The 21,415-nt window shown below is 36.6% G+C and overlaps 1 protein-coding gene across 1 annotated transcript in view; it reads right to left on the reverse strand.

The window, feature by feature from the left end:
- Window positions 1-19,591, reverse strand: part of SLCO4C1 (solute carrier organic anion transporter family member 4C1) — a 75,886-nt gene extending 56,295 nt beyond the window's left edge. Inside the window, exons 1-2 of the mRNA XM_047868990.1 lie at window positions 18,879-19,591; window positions 15,433-15,696 (exon numbers count right to left, since the gene is read on the reverse strand). Coding sequence (XP_047724946.1) covers window positions 15,433-15,696; window positions 18,879-19,224 — 610 coding nt within the window. The 5' untranslated portion in view covers window positions 19,225-19,591. The remainder of the gene's footprint in view (window positions 1-15,432; window positions 15,697-18,878) is intronic.
- Between the last annotated feature and the right edge of the window lie 1,824 nt (window positions 19,592-21,415).

A 21,415-nucleotide genomic window follows, 5' to 3' on the forward strand; every position in this document is an offset into this window, starting at 1 on the left:
TTTAAATCAAAATATTTTTAAAAGACTAAAATTAGAAAATATGTATGGATATTTTTTATGTATCAGGTAACACTGCAGTAGAATACAGACAAAAGGAATAACTGAAGGAAATTTAACTTTTTTTATAGATATGGATTGTTTTATGGGGTTGATTCTTTACAAAGGAAGACTTAAGGGAACAAACAGGTATTAACACCACTAGGCAGTTACCAAAACACTGCAGAAAGTGCATCTTAAGTTAAGGCACATACCAACTTCTGCACCAACTCTGGTGGGAAACACGCCAGGAAAAAAAACACTACAACCTCTTTCTTTCCAATATGTAAACTCCCACTGGCTAAACCCAACTAGAAGCCAGAGGGCAAAAGTGCTATAGTCCATGGGGCTTCTTCTCTTAAACAGGGTGATAAAATGAATGACAGATCTCAAAGGACAAATGATATGCACCACTGTCCGTTCTTTTTTTGGGGGGGGGGGGTTTCTTAGTATCCATTTTTATCTTTGTCCAGATGAAAAACTGTAACACAAGAAATCCACAAAAACCTATCAGCAATACATCATCCTGGGGTAATACCAAATCCAGTTATTCTCCCACGTCAAATCAACACTGAAATGTTGGTTATCACCAGTAGTCTTCACATAAGGTGTCAGAGAAAAACACGGGCAGTAGGATAATTAACAAGATCTATAGTACTTCGTTTTATAGCTGGTCAGAAAGCCTGAGATGACAAACATCCCTTCCTTTCCTGTCATCCAGGCTGTGTTCCCTTTACTTCCTTCCTGTAACTCAACAGGCCTGAGATACTACATAGCATCTACAAGTCTTCAGCTGTTTTATCTCTGTTTGCTTGCCATAGTTATCCTTTTAACAAGTACTATTAGGTATGAGAGTGTTAAGAGTCACCCAACTGAATTCTCTCAGTCCGAAATACATTTTCTTGGACACTGTATAGAAACAACCCAATTTCCCTTCCCCTTAGTAACTAGAAGCTATCATTTCTGCCAGTTCAGTGACCATTTTCTCTTCCTGTTGATTATTTAATATAAATAGATAAAAAATATAATTAGGGTACATTCTCAGCTTTAACTTTAAAGAAATAATGACTGTGTTGTCTGATAGAAGCATGAATCCTTTGGGGACTAGGACTCCACGAGTCCAAGGCAGAAAGCAAAAATTGCATAAATGGATTTTTACAGAAGAGGCACTAATCCTTTGCCTACATAGGTCCTTACCCTATGTATTCTGGCTATAAAGGATCCAGCAAAACAGAGTGGTTTCTGCCTTATTCAACACATACACCATGTTCACTAGGGTAGAAAATTTTATTCTGCAAATTATAACATAATAGACATCATTCCAGTAAATCGGTGATTTCTGGGTTTAGGCTACACAGGAAGACACACTGGTGAGTTTCATGAGCAGGAGTTTGCTACCATACTTCTTTTGTTGCAAATAAGTTTCTTTGTCAGAAATGATGTTGTGTAGAATATAATAATAATGAATAAGGCATTTCATAAGTCAAACAATGTTGAGTGTCGATAGAAGCACTGAAGGGCAGTGAAAAGAAGTTCATATATAGAATATATAGTTACATCAGGCAGATAATTTGCAACAAGGAGAGATATATTTTAACCACTTCTGGGTATACTGGTTGCTCTGGGGAATATTGGCATATCGGTAGCTCTCAGGACTGAGCCCCACGGTTGGTAAATCAGGCAATCCATATGCAGTGGGGGTAGATAGACCAGTCTTGATGAGGGAAAGGCATGTTTTTGAATCCATGCTTATACCATGATGGGTACTTTCTACATGGGACAATTCCACAAGACACTGAGTGACATTCACTCTACAGACCATCTTTGTTCCTGATTGAAAACCTCTTCCACAAAGGATACCCTTAAGTGAGCATTAACAAGTAACAAAAATATCTTTACATTCACATACACAGTAATAAAAACAAGTAGCATACAAATTTGAGATGCCTACCTATATGGTTACTTATGCTTTCCAAACCTACTTGTATCTACCATTTCATTTAATAACAAGTACTTCTTCACATGTCTAATTTTATGATTTGTTACAGTAGATAACACATACCTCATCATGGGGAGTTCAGGTCATAATCATGCTTATGTCTAACACGCCAGCATCTAGTAGCAACCCGAGTTTCTTTTTTTATTTTCAATGCTTATTTATTTTGAGAGAGAGAGCGTGCACACCCGTGGACATGTGTACCCCTCCCCCCCCCAAACACACACACACATGTGCATTGGGGAGGGGCAAAGAGAGGGAGAGAGAGAAGCCCAAGCAGGCTCCAGGCTGTCAGTGCAGAGCCCGATGCAGAGCTCAGTTTCATGAACCATGAAATCATGACCTGTGCCGAAACCATCAACTGAGCCACCACCCAGGCACCCCAAGAGTTGCTTTTCAAATGGAGAACACTGTAAGCAGACAAAAGTGTGGTCTTACAACAAAAACCTAGAGGCCTCACTGTGGAGGCCTGTCAGAGGCTCCCTACATCCTCCCTGCCTGCTAAAAACGATACCTATACGTGCTGCAAGAACTTTACCCTGTTTAAGTTCCTAGTCAATTCTGGCAACCTTAGACATTACCTAATAAATACATTACATTAATGTATACAAATGAGGTAGGTGAGGTCTCCTAAATCCCAAAAAGTATACCAAGGGCTATTCAAGTGCAGAATGTACAAGGTGCAAAGTGGATACCACAACATGGTCCAGGCCCTACTGTCATGGTAAGCTGCTGATGTCTTTGTGGCTTTTCTCTAGCATACATATACTTTACTAAGGCTTCTAAAATATTTCAACTAACCAAGTCCAATTAGCTTAATACCATCAGTATGAAGTTCAGCATGACGTTCTATGGGATAGTATTATGATCACAGTACCTCCAGACCAGAGTTCCTCAACCTTGGCACTAGTGACATTTGGTGCTAGATAATTCCTCAATGTGGCAGGGGCTCTCCTCTAGGCTTTGTGGGATGTCTATCGGTGTCCCTGACCTCTACCCAGTGAGACCAGTAGCACCCACCAATTCAGTCATAACAATCAAAAATGTTTCTAGAAATAGAAAATTGGCCTCAATTCACAACCACTGCTCCAGATCACATTATACCAAAGAGCAAGATGACTTATGTAGTAATCATATAAGAGAGTGGTGGTGTATTCTTGTTCCTCCACAGAAAAGCAAGCTATCTTGATTATCTGTGCAGTTGAAAAGTGAAAGAAAATATTTGCCACATCAAGAAATACATAGAAGATGTCAGGCTCTATGTTGATTTGCTCCAGAAAAGGTATCAAATCTGGAAATGTGGCTAGTAGTGTTACGTTTACTTTATGATTTAAAGTAATAAAAAATAAAATCAAAATAAAGTTATAATTAGTATTATGTTTACAGTGATCTAAAGTCATTTTCCATGACTTTCCCCTACATTTACACCAAATTCATAAAAAAAGTGAGAATGTGGTAGGAATCACCACACCTACAACTTTCAGATCTTTGATGGTATCACTAAACTTCTTAATTCCCTTAAGGAATAGTATTACTTCTGGTTTACTATCTCATTTAGGGGATTCTAATTATTTCTTCCTACCGTAAGATCACTCAATCCACAGGCCAGATAATCAATGTGGGGATTCTACCAGTTAGTGTATCTATTACCTTTCTACATCCTAAGACTAGAGACAGTTACAGGATGAGGATCTCACTGTGAGAGCAGTTTTGGACCAAGTCTATCATTGGACCTCTATTAAGTCCCATTCTTAACAGTGGAGCATGGCACTATTCTAGACCTCCAGAGATCAGATCAGTTCAGAGCCATTACCTGATCACCTCCAGTGAGTATGAATACTGCCGTTCCCCTTCAACACTGGATAAGAGGCTTTAGGATGGGTTTAGGGAAAGAGAAAGCATCATATATATACTTCTGGCTTTGTTGTAAAACTCTTCAAAGAGATCTAGCCTCCCTCTCAATAATGAACTCTGTGTCTGTAAACTAGATCAGGTCTGAGAATTGGTAAAAGGGTTGTGAAGCCCTACAGTATTGACTCAGATTGGGTTTCTTCCCATGAGACTTAGAATTTTCCCACTTATATATGTCAACTCAGTCTCTGAAACTTGTAATGGGGATTGGAGCCAACCTTGCCTCTGAAAGTCAGCATATCCCCTTAGCTTCTATCTCTCTAGGATCTGGATGGGCAAATGAAGAATATCCAGTACAACTTATAAACTACAGGTCTTTCTATATTTGTAAAAAGCAAGGGTTACAATAAGAATATAAGATTCAATTAAATTTCATGGCAAAAACCCTGGGTGTTAATTCAATTTATTAAACACTGACAGAGTAGGTAATATTTTAGCTACTGAAAAAGATGAATTATGATCCCTGCATTCTCCCCAGAATTCAGTCTAATGTAGTAACAGTGGTAATTAATACTATAAAAATTAAAGCCTGACAAATACAAAATTTATATGCTCGAAATATTATAGTAATAAAAATAGACAAAAGAAAATTAAGCATAAATGCCAAAAAATGAACAGGAAATATCAGAATTTAACAAATTAATATGAAGAATGGATAGAAATCATAGATTAAAGATAGCAATAAGTGAAATTTAAGTGAAAGTAAATAACATTAGGACTGGAGAATATACTTCAGTTTGAAGTAACCAGAATTCTGTCACAAAGATTGTATCCTGAAAAATGTCATATTTAGCAAAAACAAAAGACCAATATGTCCTCTTCTTAATACCACTGAGTCATTTTTAAAAATTCAGGCAAAAGGTAAAGTAGTTTTTATTATAGCAACTTATTAACTGCTTTTATAAAATTGAAATTGTAAACATGACCAGATTGATGAGAAAATGGAGATAATAGGAAATACAATCTCTGAAAAGAAAATGGCATGGCTATAGATAATTTTTCAATAAAGAAATGTTTTTCACATTATGCCCAAGGGCCCCATGAACAATTTAGTTCTATTCAAGATCCTTAGAATTATTGCAAGAAAGAAATACAGCAAGTTTGTTTATTCATTAACTTTCTGAAACAGTTCCTTCCTCCCTTCTTCCCTTTCATGTGGCAGGCTCTCTTGTGCATTATAGGATGTCCCTTTCCTTATTCAACAAATATCTGCTGTCTACCGTATGCCAAATGATATGCTGAACAATGGTGCGAGCTTGTGCTGAAACTCTTTTTAAGTAATATAATTTAATATCCTACAGAGCTTTACGGGACATTGCCTTTCTGCCTCTTCCAATAACCCACATAACTGACAGTAATGACATTGTGGGTGGCCAGTGGATATCTGCCAAGTATTTTGGATGGACTGAAAGGGAACAGTAAGATTAGAACTTTAGAGTTGGAAGAGACAACTGCTTCGCATTCAAATCGTATAAAAGGTAAAATTCAGAAGGCCTTTGTGAGCAACAAAGATCAATTAAAACAGACTGTGACATGGATAAAAACAAGGCTCTGGCCCCATTGTTGATATCATTAAATGGATTAATGTGGCACAAGGAAATACTTTTAATTGGAAAATACAGCCTACATTAAAGTACCTAAGGGTATGACTCTCCCATTAGTCTGACAGGCTTACTTAAGTCCAGAGAGAGGCTTGAGTTTAAGAAAGATACGCTCTATAACAAAACTAAAAATGTGGTTATTGGCACATATACCTGAATCAATTAGATAAGAAACTAGTTTGAAACCATTACGTCGTACCAAATGAACCACCAGCCCCTTCTCAGAGAGATTATGACTGAATGAGTATTAAAATGACCCTTAGTCCCAAATTTTATAGGTAAGAAACCAGATGACACAGATTCTAACCACCCAAGGAGTATATTCTCCATTTGCCACCTTCAAATATAGCCAAAGATGAGAAAAATGACCAAGAGAGAACACTGAGCCCCTCCCAAGAAGCAGGTTTACTCAAGGAACAAGCATAACATCTTCCCAATGGGATTTTAGGATTTCTCTGAACTAATGACATCTATGTATTTTCCCCTTTCCAACCAGTAATGATTACTGTGACAAATACATTTCTTACATGTTTGGGGTATTAAAGGGGGGGGGGGGGAAACAGACACTGCTAATGCTAATGGGAATATAAAGAGTCAAAATTCAAAATGTGTCACAGACTTAAATGGAAAATGGAAAACTATAACACTTTTTGAAATAAAAAAAAGTAGATAATCTTTAGGATCTAAGACTAGGCAAAGAATTCTTAAACTTGACAACAGAAACATAGAAAGAAAAACTGACAAACTAAACATCAAAATTAAAAACTTTTGTTCTTGTGAAGAACCCTGTTAAAAGTAGGAAAAGACAAACTATACATTGGATGAAAATATTTGCAAATCACCTATCTGACAAAGACCTACGACTTAGGATACATAAGTAACTTTTAAAATTTAACAGTAAAATATAAACAATCCAGTTAGAAAATAGGCAAAAACATAAACAGACATTACACTAAAGATAAGTAGATGGCAAAGGAGCACAAGCAAAGATGCCCAATATCATTAGCCATTTAGGAAAATGCAAGTTAAGGCCACAGTGAGATTTTATTGCAACCTATCAGAATGGCTAAAATAAAAAATAATACAGCACCAAATGATGGCAAGGATGAGATCACTCATACGTTGCTGATGGGCTATAAAATGGTACAGTCACTCTGGAAAACAGTTTAACAGTTCTCAAAAAAATAAATAAATAAATAAAATGACATAGAACTACCACATGACCCAACTGTTTCATTCCTGGGCATCCATCCCAGAGAAATGAGAACTATGTTCACACAAAAATACGTACAAATGTTCACAACTTTATTTGTCAGAGCCAAAAAACAGATGAACTCAGATGATCTTTAGTAGGTGAATGGTTAAACAAACCATGCATGGTACATTCATACCCTGAAATACTTAGTAATCAGCAATAAAAGGAACTAACAATTGACAAACACAACCCAGATGAGTTTTTAGAGAATTATTCTGAGTGCAAAAAGCTAATTCCAAAATGCTAAATTCTGTAAAATGATCAAACGGTAGTAAAATCTTTAAACAAAAATATGTAATCGGGGGGCACATGGGTGGCTCAGTAGGTTAAGTGTCTGATTCTTAGTTGGGGCTCAGGTCATGATCTCATGGTTCATTAGATCAAGCTCCACCGCAGGGTCTGCAGTGCTGAGCCTGCTTAAGATTCTTTCTCTCTCTGCCCCTCCCCTATTCATATATACACATGCACTCTCTTTCAAAATAAATAAACAAAAAAACAACCATTAAAAAGACAGTTATCATGACCTAGTTTATAATATGAAAAATTTTCAAATATAAATATTCAACTCTATGAGAATGGTTAAAATTTTAAATGGAATGTTACATAAGAATAAGAATGCTCAAAGGTTGCAAACTATACCCAGTATTATATTAACTCTTCAAGAAATAGGCACACTAAAACATTAACTAACATAGTCCCAAAGTTGTTTCCCTTGAGAAAAAAAAAATAAAGAATTGGGTTTTTTTTCCTCTATTTCTTAGTATTATCCAAATTATCTGCAGTGACCAATAGAACTTCTCTAACCAGAAAAATATGCAAATAAAAAAAAAGAGGACTGATTAATAAGTTATCTATGAAATGAATATAAAAAGATAAATACTCTGCAACTATTTTTAATATATAATAACTAATATATATTCTTAAAGAAAAAGTAGATATCTATAAATTCAAAATGTTTCCTTAAAATGTACATTTGAATGCATATGGGTAAATGTGATGTAAGATGTACGAATATTAAGTGTGTGGATGTGGTTTATGCATGAGTGTGTGTTAATGACAGTGTAATGTAAATGTGTGTATTATGTGTGAATGTGAATACATGTATAAATGTATACATATTAAAAATGTATATATATTAACAGTGGGTAATCTAGGTTCTGGTATGAAAAATTTTTTATTTCCTTCCTTTTTTGTTCCATTTATTCCATTTTTTTCCTTTTATTCCATTTCTTTTTGTTTTTGTTTTTGTTTTGATCTTCTGAATGGCTTGCCAAGGATGCATGATGTTTAAAATTAGATAAAAATTAAAGATATTTAAAAGGGGTATTTCGACTATTTAAAAGCTAGTATTTTGGTATACTATTTTGAGTGAATCCAATTAAGATGAGCTACACCAAATAAATATATTTTCTTATCTCCTAAGAATATAATCCTGGACACTTGTCTAATTAAAACCCTCTCTAATACATGATTTTGGAGGTATTAAGCCAGACTTTGGATATACATCAATATCAAGTGACACCAACAACAACAACAAAAAAATAGCTACCGTATTGAAAGATTTTTACTTGTTCATAGGATTTTGTATCTACCATTGCCAATAACTAAACAAACCAAGATAGGTAGTTTTTTATATTAATATAGCTGTTACTTAATTAAGATGAACATCATTATTATTCATTGCTACTAGTTAACGAGCACTTACCATGCACCAGGCACTGCCTATCACTGTATGTTTATAGTCTCCTATGAGGTAGGGGTTACTGTCATCACCAGGATTTATAATAAAGCTTATAGTATAGGGCCACATAGTGTTCAAGGAAAAATTTAAACTCTGTTTTGTCTGACCCTAATATTCTTGCTGTACTGCATACTTTCACTCATGTGTTAATAATATTAAAATAAAAGGGAAAAGATACTTTAAAACACACATTGGCTAATTTGTTCATTTTTAATAACAGTGACTTAGAAAATAGAATTTCCTCATTTCTTTGTTGCCACAAACCACATTTTTACCAACCTGAGGAAGCTACAAAAAGCATTGCTTAACTTTTGCCTCCCATACATTATACTGGTTAGTTACAACTATGCCTATGGTCAACTTGAATACCTTATCAGAGCATTTCCTTTTATTTTATACATGAAAACAAATAAGGGTAATCACTACTAATAGTCTATCAAAAAGCAATCCCTACATTTTAGAATCACCTTGGAAGCATGGTAGCTACATAGGGACATCAGCAGTTCAGCAACTAATTAAGGCAAAACCAAAAGTAGAATATCAAAGCATTGTGTTACTATTTCTGAATATGCTTCTCATTTTAGCTTCCTTTTTCACACTGCAAATTTTTCAGATCCCAAATCTTACCCATAAAGATCATCTATGCTTTGCTTCTGATAACACAATTCTTCCCATTTCAGTGGCCAAAGAAAGAGAAAATAACCCATTACTTTTAGGCCAAGTTTATGGCAAATGTGAGCAGAGAATCCCAAACTGCCTATCTGACATTATTCTTACTGCCTTCTGTGGAAGGGCATGTCATTAGATTCCTAATATGCCTCCATTGAAAGGATCGTTTATTCATTAACGCAAGTGACAACTCAACAAACCCTTCTTGAACACCTACAATGTATATCACATGCTGTTCTAGTGCTGGGAATAATGAATTTTATAAATTCAACCATGGCTTTCAAAATGACTTAAGACAGCACAGAACAGATTTTCCTAAAGCCTGTTCACCAAAACACTTACCTGGAGGAGAAAACATAAAATGAACAGAAGCACAGTAAACAGGGCAAACATAACAATGGTCAATAAGTTCAGAACTGCATATATCATGTGCCCTAACTAAAGATTCACAAAATGCATTAACTCTTTAATGATGCAACAGAGATACTCCTTAAGTTTCATTTCCCAACTCATTGAACCATGGAAAGTATTTTTAATATATTCTTAACATCTTCAGAAACTGCTCTGCAGATCATACTTTAGGAAATGCTGGGACATTATATTCTTTTGCTCAAAGGCATGGATTTTAAAATATCTATCTATCTACAAATTATAGCTGTGAGCAGGCAGAACTGAGTTTGTTGCTAACACCTCATTGACACATGCATTCCTACTTAATTTTCTCTGTTGGTTTCCTCTATTTCAGAAACTTGGTCATTTGAATTTCAACCAAACTGGATACCTTAAAGGATCTAGTATTTCATGATGGATGTGAAACTTCTATTTCAAAGGAATTTATAAAGCAATAATACTGAAACGAAAAGAAACCTCTGTGCCCACACAGCTTTACAGAATAATTAAGCATCAAGATGGACATACGTTTCCCCAAATGGACTGATAATATAACATGAGTAATTTTAAAATACATAAATTCCTGAGTCCTACCCAGACTTGCTAAATCAGGATCTTCAAGAGGCATTAAATAACAGTAGCAAGCATCCAAGGTAACTCATATAATCTAGGAAGTTTGGGGAAGCCCGAAGTGCCTTGTATGTGAAAAATTGTGGTGGTTTCATCTGGAGCACTGACTATCCTAAAAGTTAGTTCTAGCTCTTCTATTGTGTGTATTAAATTTTAAAATCTTTGAATCATCTGCTTTATTATATCATTACATTTTCTAAGATATCATCTTTCCTTTTTTAATTTCTGTTATAACAAAATTGAAATATAAGAAAAATAAAACTGATTTGTATAAGGAAGAAGGAATATCAAGAAAGAAGAACACTCAGAGACCAAGCAAAATTAAAGCATACTGTATTAAATTAGTGATGGTAAAACTGTAAGATTCTTGGCCCTATGTCTTCTCCAATCTCGTCAAGTATTTCATGTTTAAAACAAATCCTTATGAACACAAGATAAGACAAACAGTAACTAAAATTAAATCACACTGAGTCCCACGCTAGTCATTTTCCTAGTTCAACATTTTAAAGTCACCTTGCATAACTAACGTTCTCTTGTACAGAATTCTTCCTAAAATACCAATCTAAAACATTAGAAATTTAATGCTATAATAAATGGAAAGTGTTGAGAGCTACCTTTTTCTGAGAGAAAGGAATGGAAAAGAGAAACATGAAAATAATACAACTTAGGAAAAATTATCCAACTATGGGTCAGTAAAGAAAAGCTTTACTGGGTTTAGTAATTACTTCTCTACAGTTTCTAAGCATTTACTAATGACTCCTTCCCAAAGGCTCAAAGAGACAAAGAGATTATTTTGCTTAACACCACTGAATTAACACTCATCAGTAAGGAATTAAAAAATGCCTGGATGAAAACAAAATATTATGTTTATTTATTACATTTTTAAATATTTGAAAGTTATATTGAAATACGTCATAACAAGTTAAAATATATAAAAAGTGAGTGTCAAATATTATGTACTTAAGAATATTTTATGACACTATTCTATTTTCAGGTTAACATATATAAAAATTAGGCCCGAGAAGCATTTCTCTTAATTTTAATTCTTCCCTTTTTTTGTATCCAATAACAACCAAAACTTCCCTTTCATAAATGTTATTATCTCTGAAGTCAGATAATTGCTTAGGTTTTCATAAAAGCTTCCCTTAAAACAATACTTTCCCAAACCTACTTAAATTTATTTTTTACAAGCTGTTTTCAAACACACTATTCTACCGTTTGCTAACCCTCACCTTCTTTTGTGTTTTCCTCACACCTGTGGAAATTGTACATGTTTATCATATTTCTCACATTTTGTCTTCTTCTACTTACAAACTCTATTATGTTACCTTAATCTCCTCTTACAGGGATGATCTCATTCAAAGGGAGCCCCGACTTGGTCTCAAGTTCAAAAAACAGCAACAACAAAAAAGCACACAAAGGAATATGCTAATTCTCTCAATGTTACATTACCTAAGAAAATTATACATTCCTTGGTTTCTAATTTATTTACAGAAAGTTTTCAACTCTTTTGTATCCTTTTCCCACTTAAATCTCCTTTTCTTCTACACTCTCCTTAGACTTGGACAAATAATCCCGATTTTCGGTTATGGAATCCAAAATTTGCAAAACTGGTATAATTCACTTGAACAGACAAGTTATTATGTTTTTAAGAAAGTAAAGATCATTATAATGGGCTATTTGAAACTGGGGAAGAAATGGTTTAAATTCATAAAGATAATTCTGTAATATGTAAACACTTAAAAAATAAACTCAACAAAATATTTAAATTATCCAATATAGTTAATAAACCCACTATGAGAAATAAAAAATTGAAAAACATTAAACAACGCATGAAAAATATTAGTTTTAGTTATTATTGATCTACCTACGAAATCACTATGAAGTCATTTCACCTCATGTCCTAAGGTTCTAAAATGTGAAAGAAGGAATTTATGATTTCTAACATTCCTTTTGTTTCTAAATGCTTGGGTTCCTTTAGATATGTCATGCGATTTCAGTCCTGAGTTTTGTATCTGTTTTATTGCAAACACCTACACATACACACAAATATACCACAAAGAAATCCCTATTAAAGAAAACCTTCAAGGGAAAAACAATGCAAAAATTCACTAGGCATTTTTGTATACTGATTGTGGGGGAGTAACTGATATACCCCTTCCTAAAAGTCAATGTGGCATTATCTATCAGAAATTAGAATAAGGAAGCCCTTTAAACTCAATATTTATACTTCTAAGAATGGAGACTAAGGAGTAACTCACACACTTATATACCCATGTATGCTCAAACATATATACGGCAACACTGGATATATAATATGCAGTAAACACTTAAGACTAAACCTGATTTCTTGATTTCCACGCCTAATTCTGTTCTTCTACATTCTAGTCAATAGCCCCAGTTGTTCAAGCCTAATATTATGAGTCATTATTCATTCCTCTTTCATAATTAATCTACCAAAAAAATCTTCTCTTTTTCCTTGAAAATCTATGGAAAACCAGTCACTTCTCTAGATCTCTACTGCTACCAACCCAGTCCAACCACCTTTCTCTCTCACCTGGACTAGTTGGTAAAAAAAAAAAACTAACTCTTGGGTGATTTTCTACCATTTACTCCCCATCCTTCAGAACAAGAGAAGCCAAAATTATCATTTCAAAATGTAAGATGATGCACATCCCTATGAAAAACTTTCTCATGACTACCCACTGCACTTAAAGGAAAATTGAAATGCTTCATGTTGGTGTCTAACTGCCTCTCCAAGTTCATCACATGCGACATTTTCCATTGCTTTGATCATGCTGGCCAAAGTGATATTTCCTAAAACCTACCAAGCTCTTTCCTGCTCCAAGGCCCTTAACCATGTTCTTCTCCAGTCTGGAAAGCATCTTTCAAGGCCGGTTCCTTGTTATCCAGCTGTTATTATAACAGCTTTCCTTTGCCCTTTTATACACTATTACTTCATATTATTTGTTCCTTCATACACTCACCTTAATCTTCAATTATCTTGTTTATTTATCAGCTTTGTATTTCTTCCCACTACTACATAAAACCCTGATGGCATGAAACTGTTTCAATGCTATTATCTCAGCACTATGTACAGTCCATATCAATAAATATTTATTGAATGAATGACAGAAGATAAGAGCAGCCTGAGTTTTTGTTTTCATTTGCCAATGATAAGCTATTATTTAAATTATGAATCTTAGTTTACACTAAAAACTTCACACAACAGCCAATTCCTCTATTTAATCTACTTCAATTAAAAGAATAAAAAACATCAATAAGACATATCAGAAATAACTTGGTGAAAATTTGCATAGTACACTATAACAAACTAAAAGTTTGTGATCTGGCAATAGCAATCCTCTTGGCTTCATCTCTGCTGCCCACCCACACACACACCTTAACTTGTGGCCATTTCCCATTGAGAAATATAACTTGGTCAGATTAACTGCAATTCAAAGTGTGTATGGCAAGGGATGAAGCTAAGAAGACTGCTGAGGACAGATCAGGCTTCTGTACTGGAACAGGTGTTATGTTTTAGTTTAGAGAGTCAGATATTTTATCAAAGTTCATATAGTTTAAGAACAAGTAGGGCATCTGATCAACTGGAAGAATGAGGGATTTGATTCAGTACAAAGTTTCGCAAGTAAATTCTATACACACAATAATATTTTTACTATCATAAAGTCAGTACCATGTTTCTTTTGTGACTACAATTAAGATTTTACCTTACTGTTAAGATTTCAATTATTTTTATTAAAGCCTAGTGTATACATTGTTCCTAAAACTACCCCCAGTGAAATTATGTGAAATTGGCCTTACACAAACTTTTCCATTCTTAGATAATGTACTAGAATCTATATAAGTGATCTTTCCACTGATAACATGTTCTCCTTATCTCGTTTATTCCAAACTCTACCATGCTTTAAAAACATGGTCTTTGGTCCTATATGCTTGCATATTCTATTTTTATTTCCAAATGAAGTCTGCTAACCTAATTAGTACATTCCTAAAACCATGCTACATAATATGTACTTAATTGTTAAAAATATTTTCCTATTTGTTATCATTCTATAATTAGGAATTTGGTCTTAGGAAATGTCAACACTTTAATATTAATTTTCAATATTAACATTTCACAAATGTAACAACTTTAACTTTTTAAAAATAATGCCTGTATCACAGCAGTCCCCAATTCTCCTTTCTTCTTACTCTAAGGCTTTTCTTCACTTACTAACTCCTGAAAGCTAATTTTATAGCCCTCTTCTTCTCAATACTTACTATTAAAAGTCCCTGGAAGGACAAAAAAATGTTAAGGTCTTCATCAGCACATCCCTCTGGCTCTATCATAATTGTTTTTCCACTAAAACTAAATCTTTGGGGAGCACCTAGGTGGCTCAGTCAGTTAACCAGCCAACTTCAACTCAGGTCATGATCTCATGGTTAAGTTCAAGTGCCTTGTCAGGCTCTGGACTGACAGCTTGGAGCCTGCTTTGGATTCTCTGTCTCCCTCTCTATCCCTCCCACACATGTGCTATTTCTCTCTCAAAAATAAATATAAATAAACATTTAAAAGAAAACCGATTCTTTGGAGGAAAAAAGAGGTAGAAATACAATAATATTTCCTTTTGAGCCTTTCAATAATGTACTCTTTCATCTAACTGGAGCAACACATTAGGTAAGTCATGAAGTTCTGTGTCTCTAAACTACAGTCACAGATATACAGCTAGCTTCAGTTCTTAGGAAAAGCTTCAGTTCTCCTATAAATTTCACCTCTCTTTACCTCAAGAATCAGGAATCAACATGTCCAGGGTGCAGAGCTATAAGCACAGAAATGAAACCAAAAACGGGAAAACTATAGATCTTAGAACCCCAATGAGACTACAAGTGCACAGGAAAATTAATCACTGCTTTTTGAGCAGGACTGTGTGTAATATGGGGAATGCATATCAGATGATTAACAACTTTAATAACTACTGAAGGGATGAATGATGCAATCTATTTCTGCAATCTCCTACTTCACACAATTCACATCAAAACAAAGCAGTAAGCAGTAGAAGAGACTAATCCTTTATCATACTTACCTGTACAAGTAAGTTGCAAGATAGAAGTAAAGGCCTTGTTTTATAGTACTTCTTAAGTTAAAACATAAATAAATAAATAAACAAACAAACAAATAAATAACACAACAGAAACTTACCTTCAAATAGGGACCCCAATTGGTATTTTCCACTAAAAAATTTTGGCAGTGAAAATACAAGTGCTCCCAGTCCTATCATAAAGGATGCAAATGCAAGCCACCTTGGTTTGTGTCCTCTTTCACCAAAGAATGACACAAATAAAGACAACACACAGAATGAGATATCATAGCTTGATGATATCAGGCCCGTCAGGGAACTCTTCATTTCATAGCGCTTCTCAATAGTGGAAATGCTAATATTTACGAGGCCATTTACTACAATACCTAAAAGAAAGAAAAGAAGATTTATGTGCATGATTTGTATTAACTTTACCACACAGATTATGATTTTCAACAAAATGTACTAAAGTTTGATTGTGACTAAAGTGTTGCTGTTCATTTATTTTGATTTTTTTTTAATGTACCAATTTCAAAAGTCTCAAAGTTAGCAACTCAAACGTACTTCCTTACAAATGAGTTTGCTTTTAAATAGTATACTCGTGAATTTTCAGGTGTTAAATAAAATTGATGCTTACCACATACAAAATGTAGCTGACTTCATTTTTCTTTATATGACAAATAAAAAGTCAGACTGGTAAATTCTCATGAAGCCAGTTTGCTACAGAGATTCCAAGAGTACCATACTCTCACGGACTTCATTCAGGAAAGTATAAAAAAATTACAGGTGACTCCAGAGGTCATTAAAGTAATGCTCAATTGCTTCCAAGGTCGTTCAATTATTAGACATATTTATATATAACTAGAGTTCCTTGCCTTAGTCTTAAGAAAGGTGAAATTGAGCTCTCAAACCTCCTTTCTTCTAACACTTTTATAGACCTTAACGTTACCATTTAAAAGGTCCTAGAGCAAAACTAAACACACAGCAAGAGTGTTTTCAACAATGGCATTCTATGTCATATGCAAAGTAAGCAAACAAAAAAAGCACACTCACTCTGCTTATTACAAGTCTGATGGAAAAATATAAGGTAATCAAGGAAAACTGGAAATCCAATTTTGACTGACTTAACAAAAAAGTCTTGTCCAGATACAGATTAAATTTACAATTTAAACATTAATATAAATTGAAAATAAAAAACATCTGATCAAATTACAAAGTTTGAAACTAGATAACCCCTTTTACTTAAGAGGATACCATGAACTGTTTTCATTTGTTAATTAACAGAGTATACACAAGCCATGATTTCTACAGTTTCTTTAAATTTTGCTTAAGACTGTAACTGGAAATGTGTTGCAATACAGTTGATATAACAAGCTTTAAAAGTCCTACCATTAAACTCATTTTACTTTTATGCCAGCTTAGTAAGTCAAAAACCAATTTACAATTCTTAAAATTTCAAGGTAAAGTGGACATGCTTATAAGGAATCTGAGAATATGAAAATTTCCCTAACCAAAAATCAACTCCTCCCCAACACCCCCCCCTTCCAAAAAAAAAAATCAACTTCCCAGCACACTTACCATACTGATTAAAAGTCACTCGTTAAAACTCATTGCCTTTATGGTAAAACTTCTCTGAAAAAGTACATTTGTAAACTCTTGTAGAGGCACAGCACTTTAAGCCTATTAATCCCACTCTGAATTCTATGCTACACAAGTTCTAAGAACACTGCTTTAAAAAAAGAAATTCCCAGAAATATCGCATAATGTATCTCTCTATTGTATATACATGAAGATAGGAAGCACATTAGGTGATTAAGTGCTATGAGAAGTCCTGTTTATGATTGAGAAATTCTGGGTTAAGTCAACTAACCTGACAAGTTTGGACTTTTATGGTTTTGGGGTTTTTTTCCCAAGCACTTCTTAATATACCATGTAAATGGTCCTCCCAAGGATCATGTCTGAGAAACATGGTAATAACTCAAACTCAACGGCAATAATTCAAATTTAAACTGAAAAAAGAATTTATTGGATCACCTTCATCTAGGATTATGCTTCTTAAATTGGGGACCTCTGGGTAGATGTAGCTCTAAGCCAAAACTGACACATGTTTCTAAGAGTGCCAATAATATCTGATAATGATTTTAAACAATATTTTATAATAGATGCATGTTTTCTGGAATAAATGATGTATTCTGGAATATAGAAATTTCAGCCTATGTTTTAAGATAAAGCAAGAAATTTTACTTGTGTCCAACTTCTTTGAACTTTGCATTCCTTTGGCACTGAAGTGCGTCAACAGAGATTTTGGACGACTAAGATCAAGACACTGAGAGAAGGTGAACTAATGAGAAAAGCAGAAACCAAAATAACTTTTTAGCGCAAAACAACCTTTGACAGAAGAGCTGCAGTTGACTTGCAATCAAGGTATACTCACTTAACACCTAACATGAGCAAAGCAAGGGGCAAGGAGCTCCTTTCAGACAGGGGAGTGGGAACAAGAATAGGAAGATGATATTTAGATTTACTCTTCGGTTAATCTTAAAAAAAAAGAGCAATTTCCAACCCCCCCCCCCAAAAAATTTTTTTCCTTGGATTGCATTTCTTCCAATCACCCTTGGATGGCCTCTTTACAAATACTGTGAAACTAGGACTCAGGTGACCCAAATATACCTACATACAGTACCACCAAATTCTAACTAGCCTTCAGCATTTCCTTCCTCTACCTTAAGGCCCACCTCTCTTCAACGTGTGGGTCACATTGGCGTAACTTCCCGTTTCTTACACCCCCGTGCCCCCCGCATTCCATGTTGCGGCTGCTTTTACCTTCTGCAATCTTTCTTTCCTGGGAGCCATTCTTCCTCTACTCTCCCACTCACTCCTCCAAACCAGGCTTGCCCTGCAAACTCCTAAGGGTATAAACCTGGACTTTATCAGGTAACTCCCAAGAGAAACTGAAAGAGATCCTTAAACAAAACAGATACTGCACAACTCTTTTATTTCGAAAGCCTCACCCTTCAACACCGCCTCGAGCGTTTGCTAGCATTCACCTGTGCCTACGTACGGCTCAAACTCAATATCCTCAACAAAACATGAATGCTGCTGTCTAACCTATTCAAGCAAGCTTCTCCTTTGAGAACTACCCTACCCTCATCTAAAAGTTAATCCTTCCCTTGCAGAAACAATGTAAAACAAAACAAAGCAAAACAAAACAAAAACCTCCTTTTAACGAGGGCTTTAGGAAAATAGATGCTTTTGTGGTATAGAATGGATTCCCCGAAGGGCAAACCGTTCCCAAAGGTTCCAGTCATTTCCACCCTCCCTAAACGAATCGAATGGACTCAACTGAGGTTAAACACGAAAGATAAAGAGCCCTTAGGGCAGTTTCAAAAGTTGCTACAAAGGAAAAGCTAAAATGCGGAGGCCCGGCCCTGCTGACGCCTGTGGGACGCTTCAGGACCCCGGGCCGGGGCAGGCACTGCGCGTCGACTGAGCGGAGCGCGCGCGCCTGCCCGGTCCCTCCGCGCCCCGCGCGGGGCCAATGCCCTCTCCAGCCGGCGCTGGACTTTACCTTGCGTGAGGGCCAAGAGGCAATAGAAAAGCAGAAAGCCCTGGGGTGTGTTGCAGGGCTGGAGGCACTGCGGTTGCAAGTTCCCACACCCGCAGGGTCCCTCCTCAAACTCGGGCGGCGACTCTGGCCTGGACAGCTCTTGGGAAGCAGAGGGAGCCGCTGAAGGCTGGGGTGCCTCCGGTGACGTCTGGGGCTCCGGGGGCTCCTGTGGCTTCGAATTCGGTCCCTGGGATTTGATGGCCAAGTCAGAGACTTCGACGTGAGAGGGCGATGCAAACAAACGGTGCGGGGTGTCCGGGCTGGAGGCGACGAAAGCCGGGTTCTCGATGCCTTTGCTGCCCTTCATGGTCAGGATGGGTTCTCCCCAGCGCGTCGGAGCGGCACAAAAACCCGGTTCCCCTTTGGAACCTCCCCTGCGCAGGTGGCAGCGCCCCCGTGCGGAAGACTTCCCGCCTCCGTGCAGGAGCTCTCTCGGCGCTGCCGCCTCGCCGCCGCCGTCGCCGCCGCCGCCGCCGGGACCTACCTCCTCGAGCTCGCAGTCGCCTGGAGCAAAGGGCGCGGGCGCCTGGCCGGCAGCTGTGTGATTCGCGCCAGGCCGCGCCTCACCTGTTGCCGCCCGGGCCAACCGGAATGCGAGGCGTGTGCGTGCGGCCAGGACGCCGCCAGGTGACCCGGCGAGGCCCTTCAGCCGGCCTGGCTGCTTCCCAGAGCCCGGGGACTGGGAACTAACCAGAGCTTGTGAGAGTCTGGTGGCCGTAAAGCTCCCCCTGGGTGCTGACAGGAAAGCTGTAAACAGTTGCGTCAGGAGATCGTTCCAGAAAATATCCTGCGTTTTATTTCCTTTACTAGGTTCGACTTCCAAGAATCAAGCAGCCATAAGTACAAGACTTTGGATTTTGAGCATCTTGGTGACACTTTTACCTCTCATCTGCCCTAGAAACAGAAATCCCCACCAGCCACCTCCCCATTAAGACCTGACCGCCATGAACGTCACAACATAACCACCTTTTTGGTTTGACTTCCCCAAAACTGAAGATAACAGAAATTAGGAAACTTTAAAAGCCTATATATGGTATTCTTTCTGCTGTATATTTCATATCTAAGATCAACAATGATGATATTCATGTAATAATTTCTACCTGGGGAATAAATTAAAAACACACACACTTTGAAAAATCGAACACCATTATTTAATAGTAGTTAAAGTTCATTCTTCTATTTATTCATCAAGAAACGGTGGTTAGGGAAGGCCTCAGTGAGTTTGAGCAAAGACCTGAAGGAGATAAGGGAGGGAGTCCCTTATGTTGGTAGAACAGAGTGGCTGGGGTGAGTGACATGGTTGAAGAACAGTAGGAGTTGGGGGCAGGTAAAGGGGTGCAGATGAGGTGGGGGAGAAGTGAATGGGGCCAAATTTGGAGGCCATTATAAGGACTTTGGCTTTCACTGTGAGTAAAATAGGAAAGGTTGGAACCAAGGAGTGACATGATCATGTCATGATTGGGTTTTCAAAGGATCCATTCTCTCTCCCCTTCTGAAGATACACTAATGCATCCTAAAAATATTTTAAACAAAGACATTTTTAAAACTATATCAAGATCTCAACATGTTTATTTTTCCCTAAATTAAATGTTTATTGCAATAAGGAACATAATATAAATCACACACACATATTTGCTTTTTGCTTTATATCAGGGCTACATACACAGAACTGTTAAGTTTCGTAAGAATACAGAGTATTAAGAAACCCACTTCCTCAAATCTATTGATGATAAAAAAAACTTCAAAACAATGTGTCTAGACTACCTTTAGTAAAGTTACCAGAGTTCTCAGATGTTACTAGATACTATACTTGCTATATTATATTGTTTGCAACACACTAAGGGCCCTTTCATTCAAAGATTACTTCAGGGGGTGCCTGGCTGGCTTAGTCGGTAGAGTATGCTACACTTAATCTCAGGGTGGTAAGTTCAGGCCGCACGTTGGGCACTGAGCCTACTTTAAAAATTAATTAATTAACTTTTTAAAAATTCCTTAATTATGAAAATCTTTTAAAAAAGATTACTTCACTAAAATTAATCAAGCTCTGTCAACTTTTAGAGAGATTTTCAAGTTTTGCTTTCTTAATTTAACACTAAGCTAATTGCCTGTCCAAGAAAATACTTCTAGATTCAGTACTAATACCTCCTGAATAGCAATGATAGGTCATATCCAAGCATAGCCTTAGTTCCAGAGAAGAGAATGCAGTGATGGAAAGGTTACCTCTCATCCTAAAACAAGATGTGTTTAGGGGTGCCTGGGTGACTCGGTTAAGTATCAAACTCTTGATTTCAGCTCAGGTCAATGAGCCTGGCAAAAGGGTCCACACTGGGCTTGGAGCCTGCTTAAGATTCTCTTTCTCTCAGGGTGCCTGGGTGGCTCAGTCGGTTAAGCGTCTGACCTCACCTCAGGTCATAATCTCACCACTCATGAGTTCCAGCCCCGCGTCTGGCTCTGTGCTCACAGCTCAGAGCCTGGAGCCTGTTTCCAGTTTGGTGTCT

Source organism: Prionailurus viverrinus, chromosome A1, assembly GCF_022837055.1.
Source record: "Prionailurus viverrinus isolate Anna chromosome A1, UM_Priviv_1.0, whole genome shotgun sequence".
NCBI classification, from domain to species: Eukaryota; Metazoa; Chordata; class Mammalia; order Carnivora; family Felidae; genus Prionailurus; species Prionailurus viverrinus.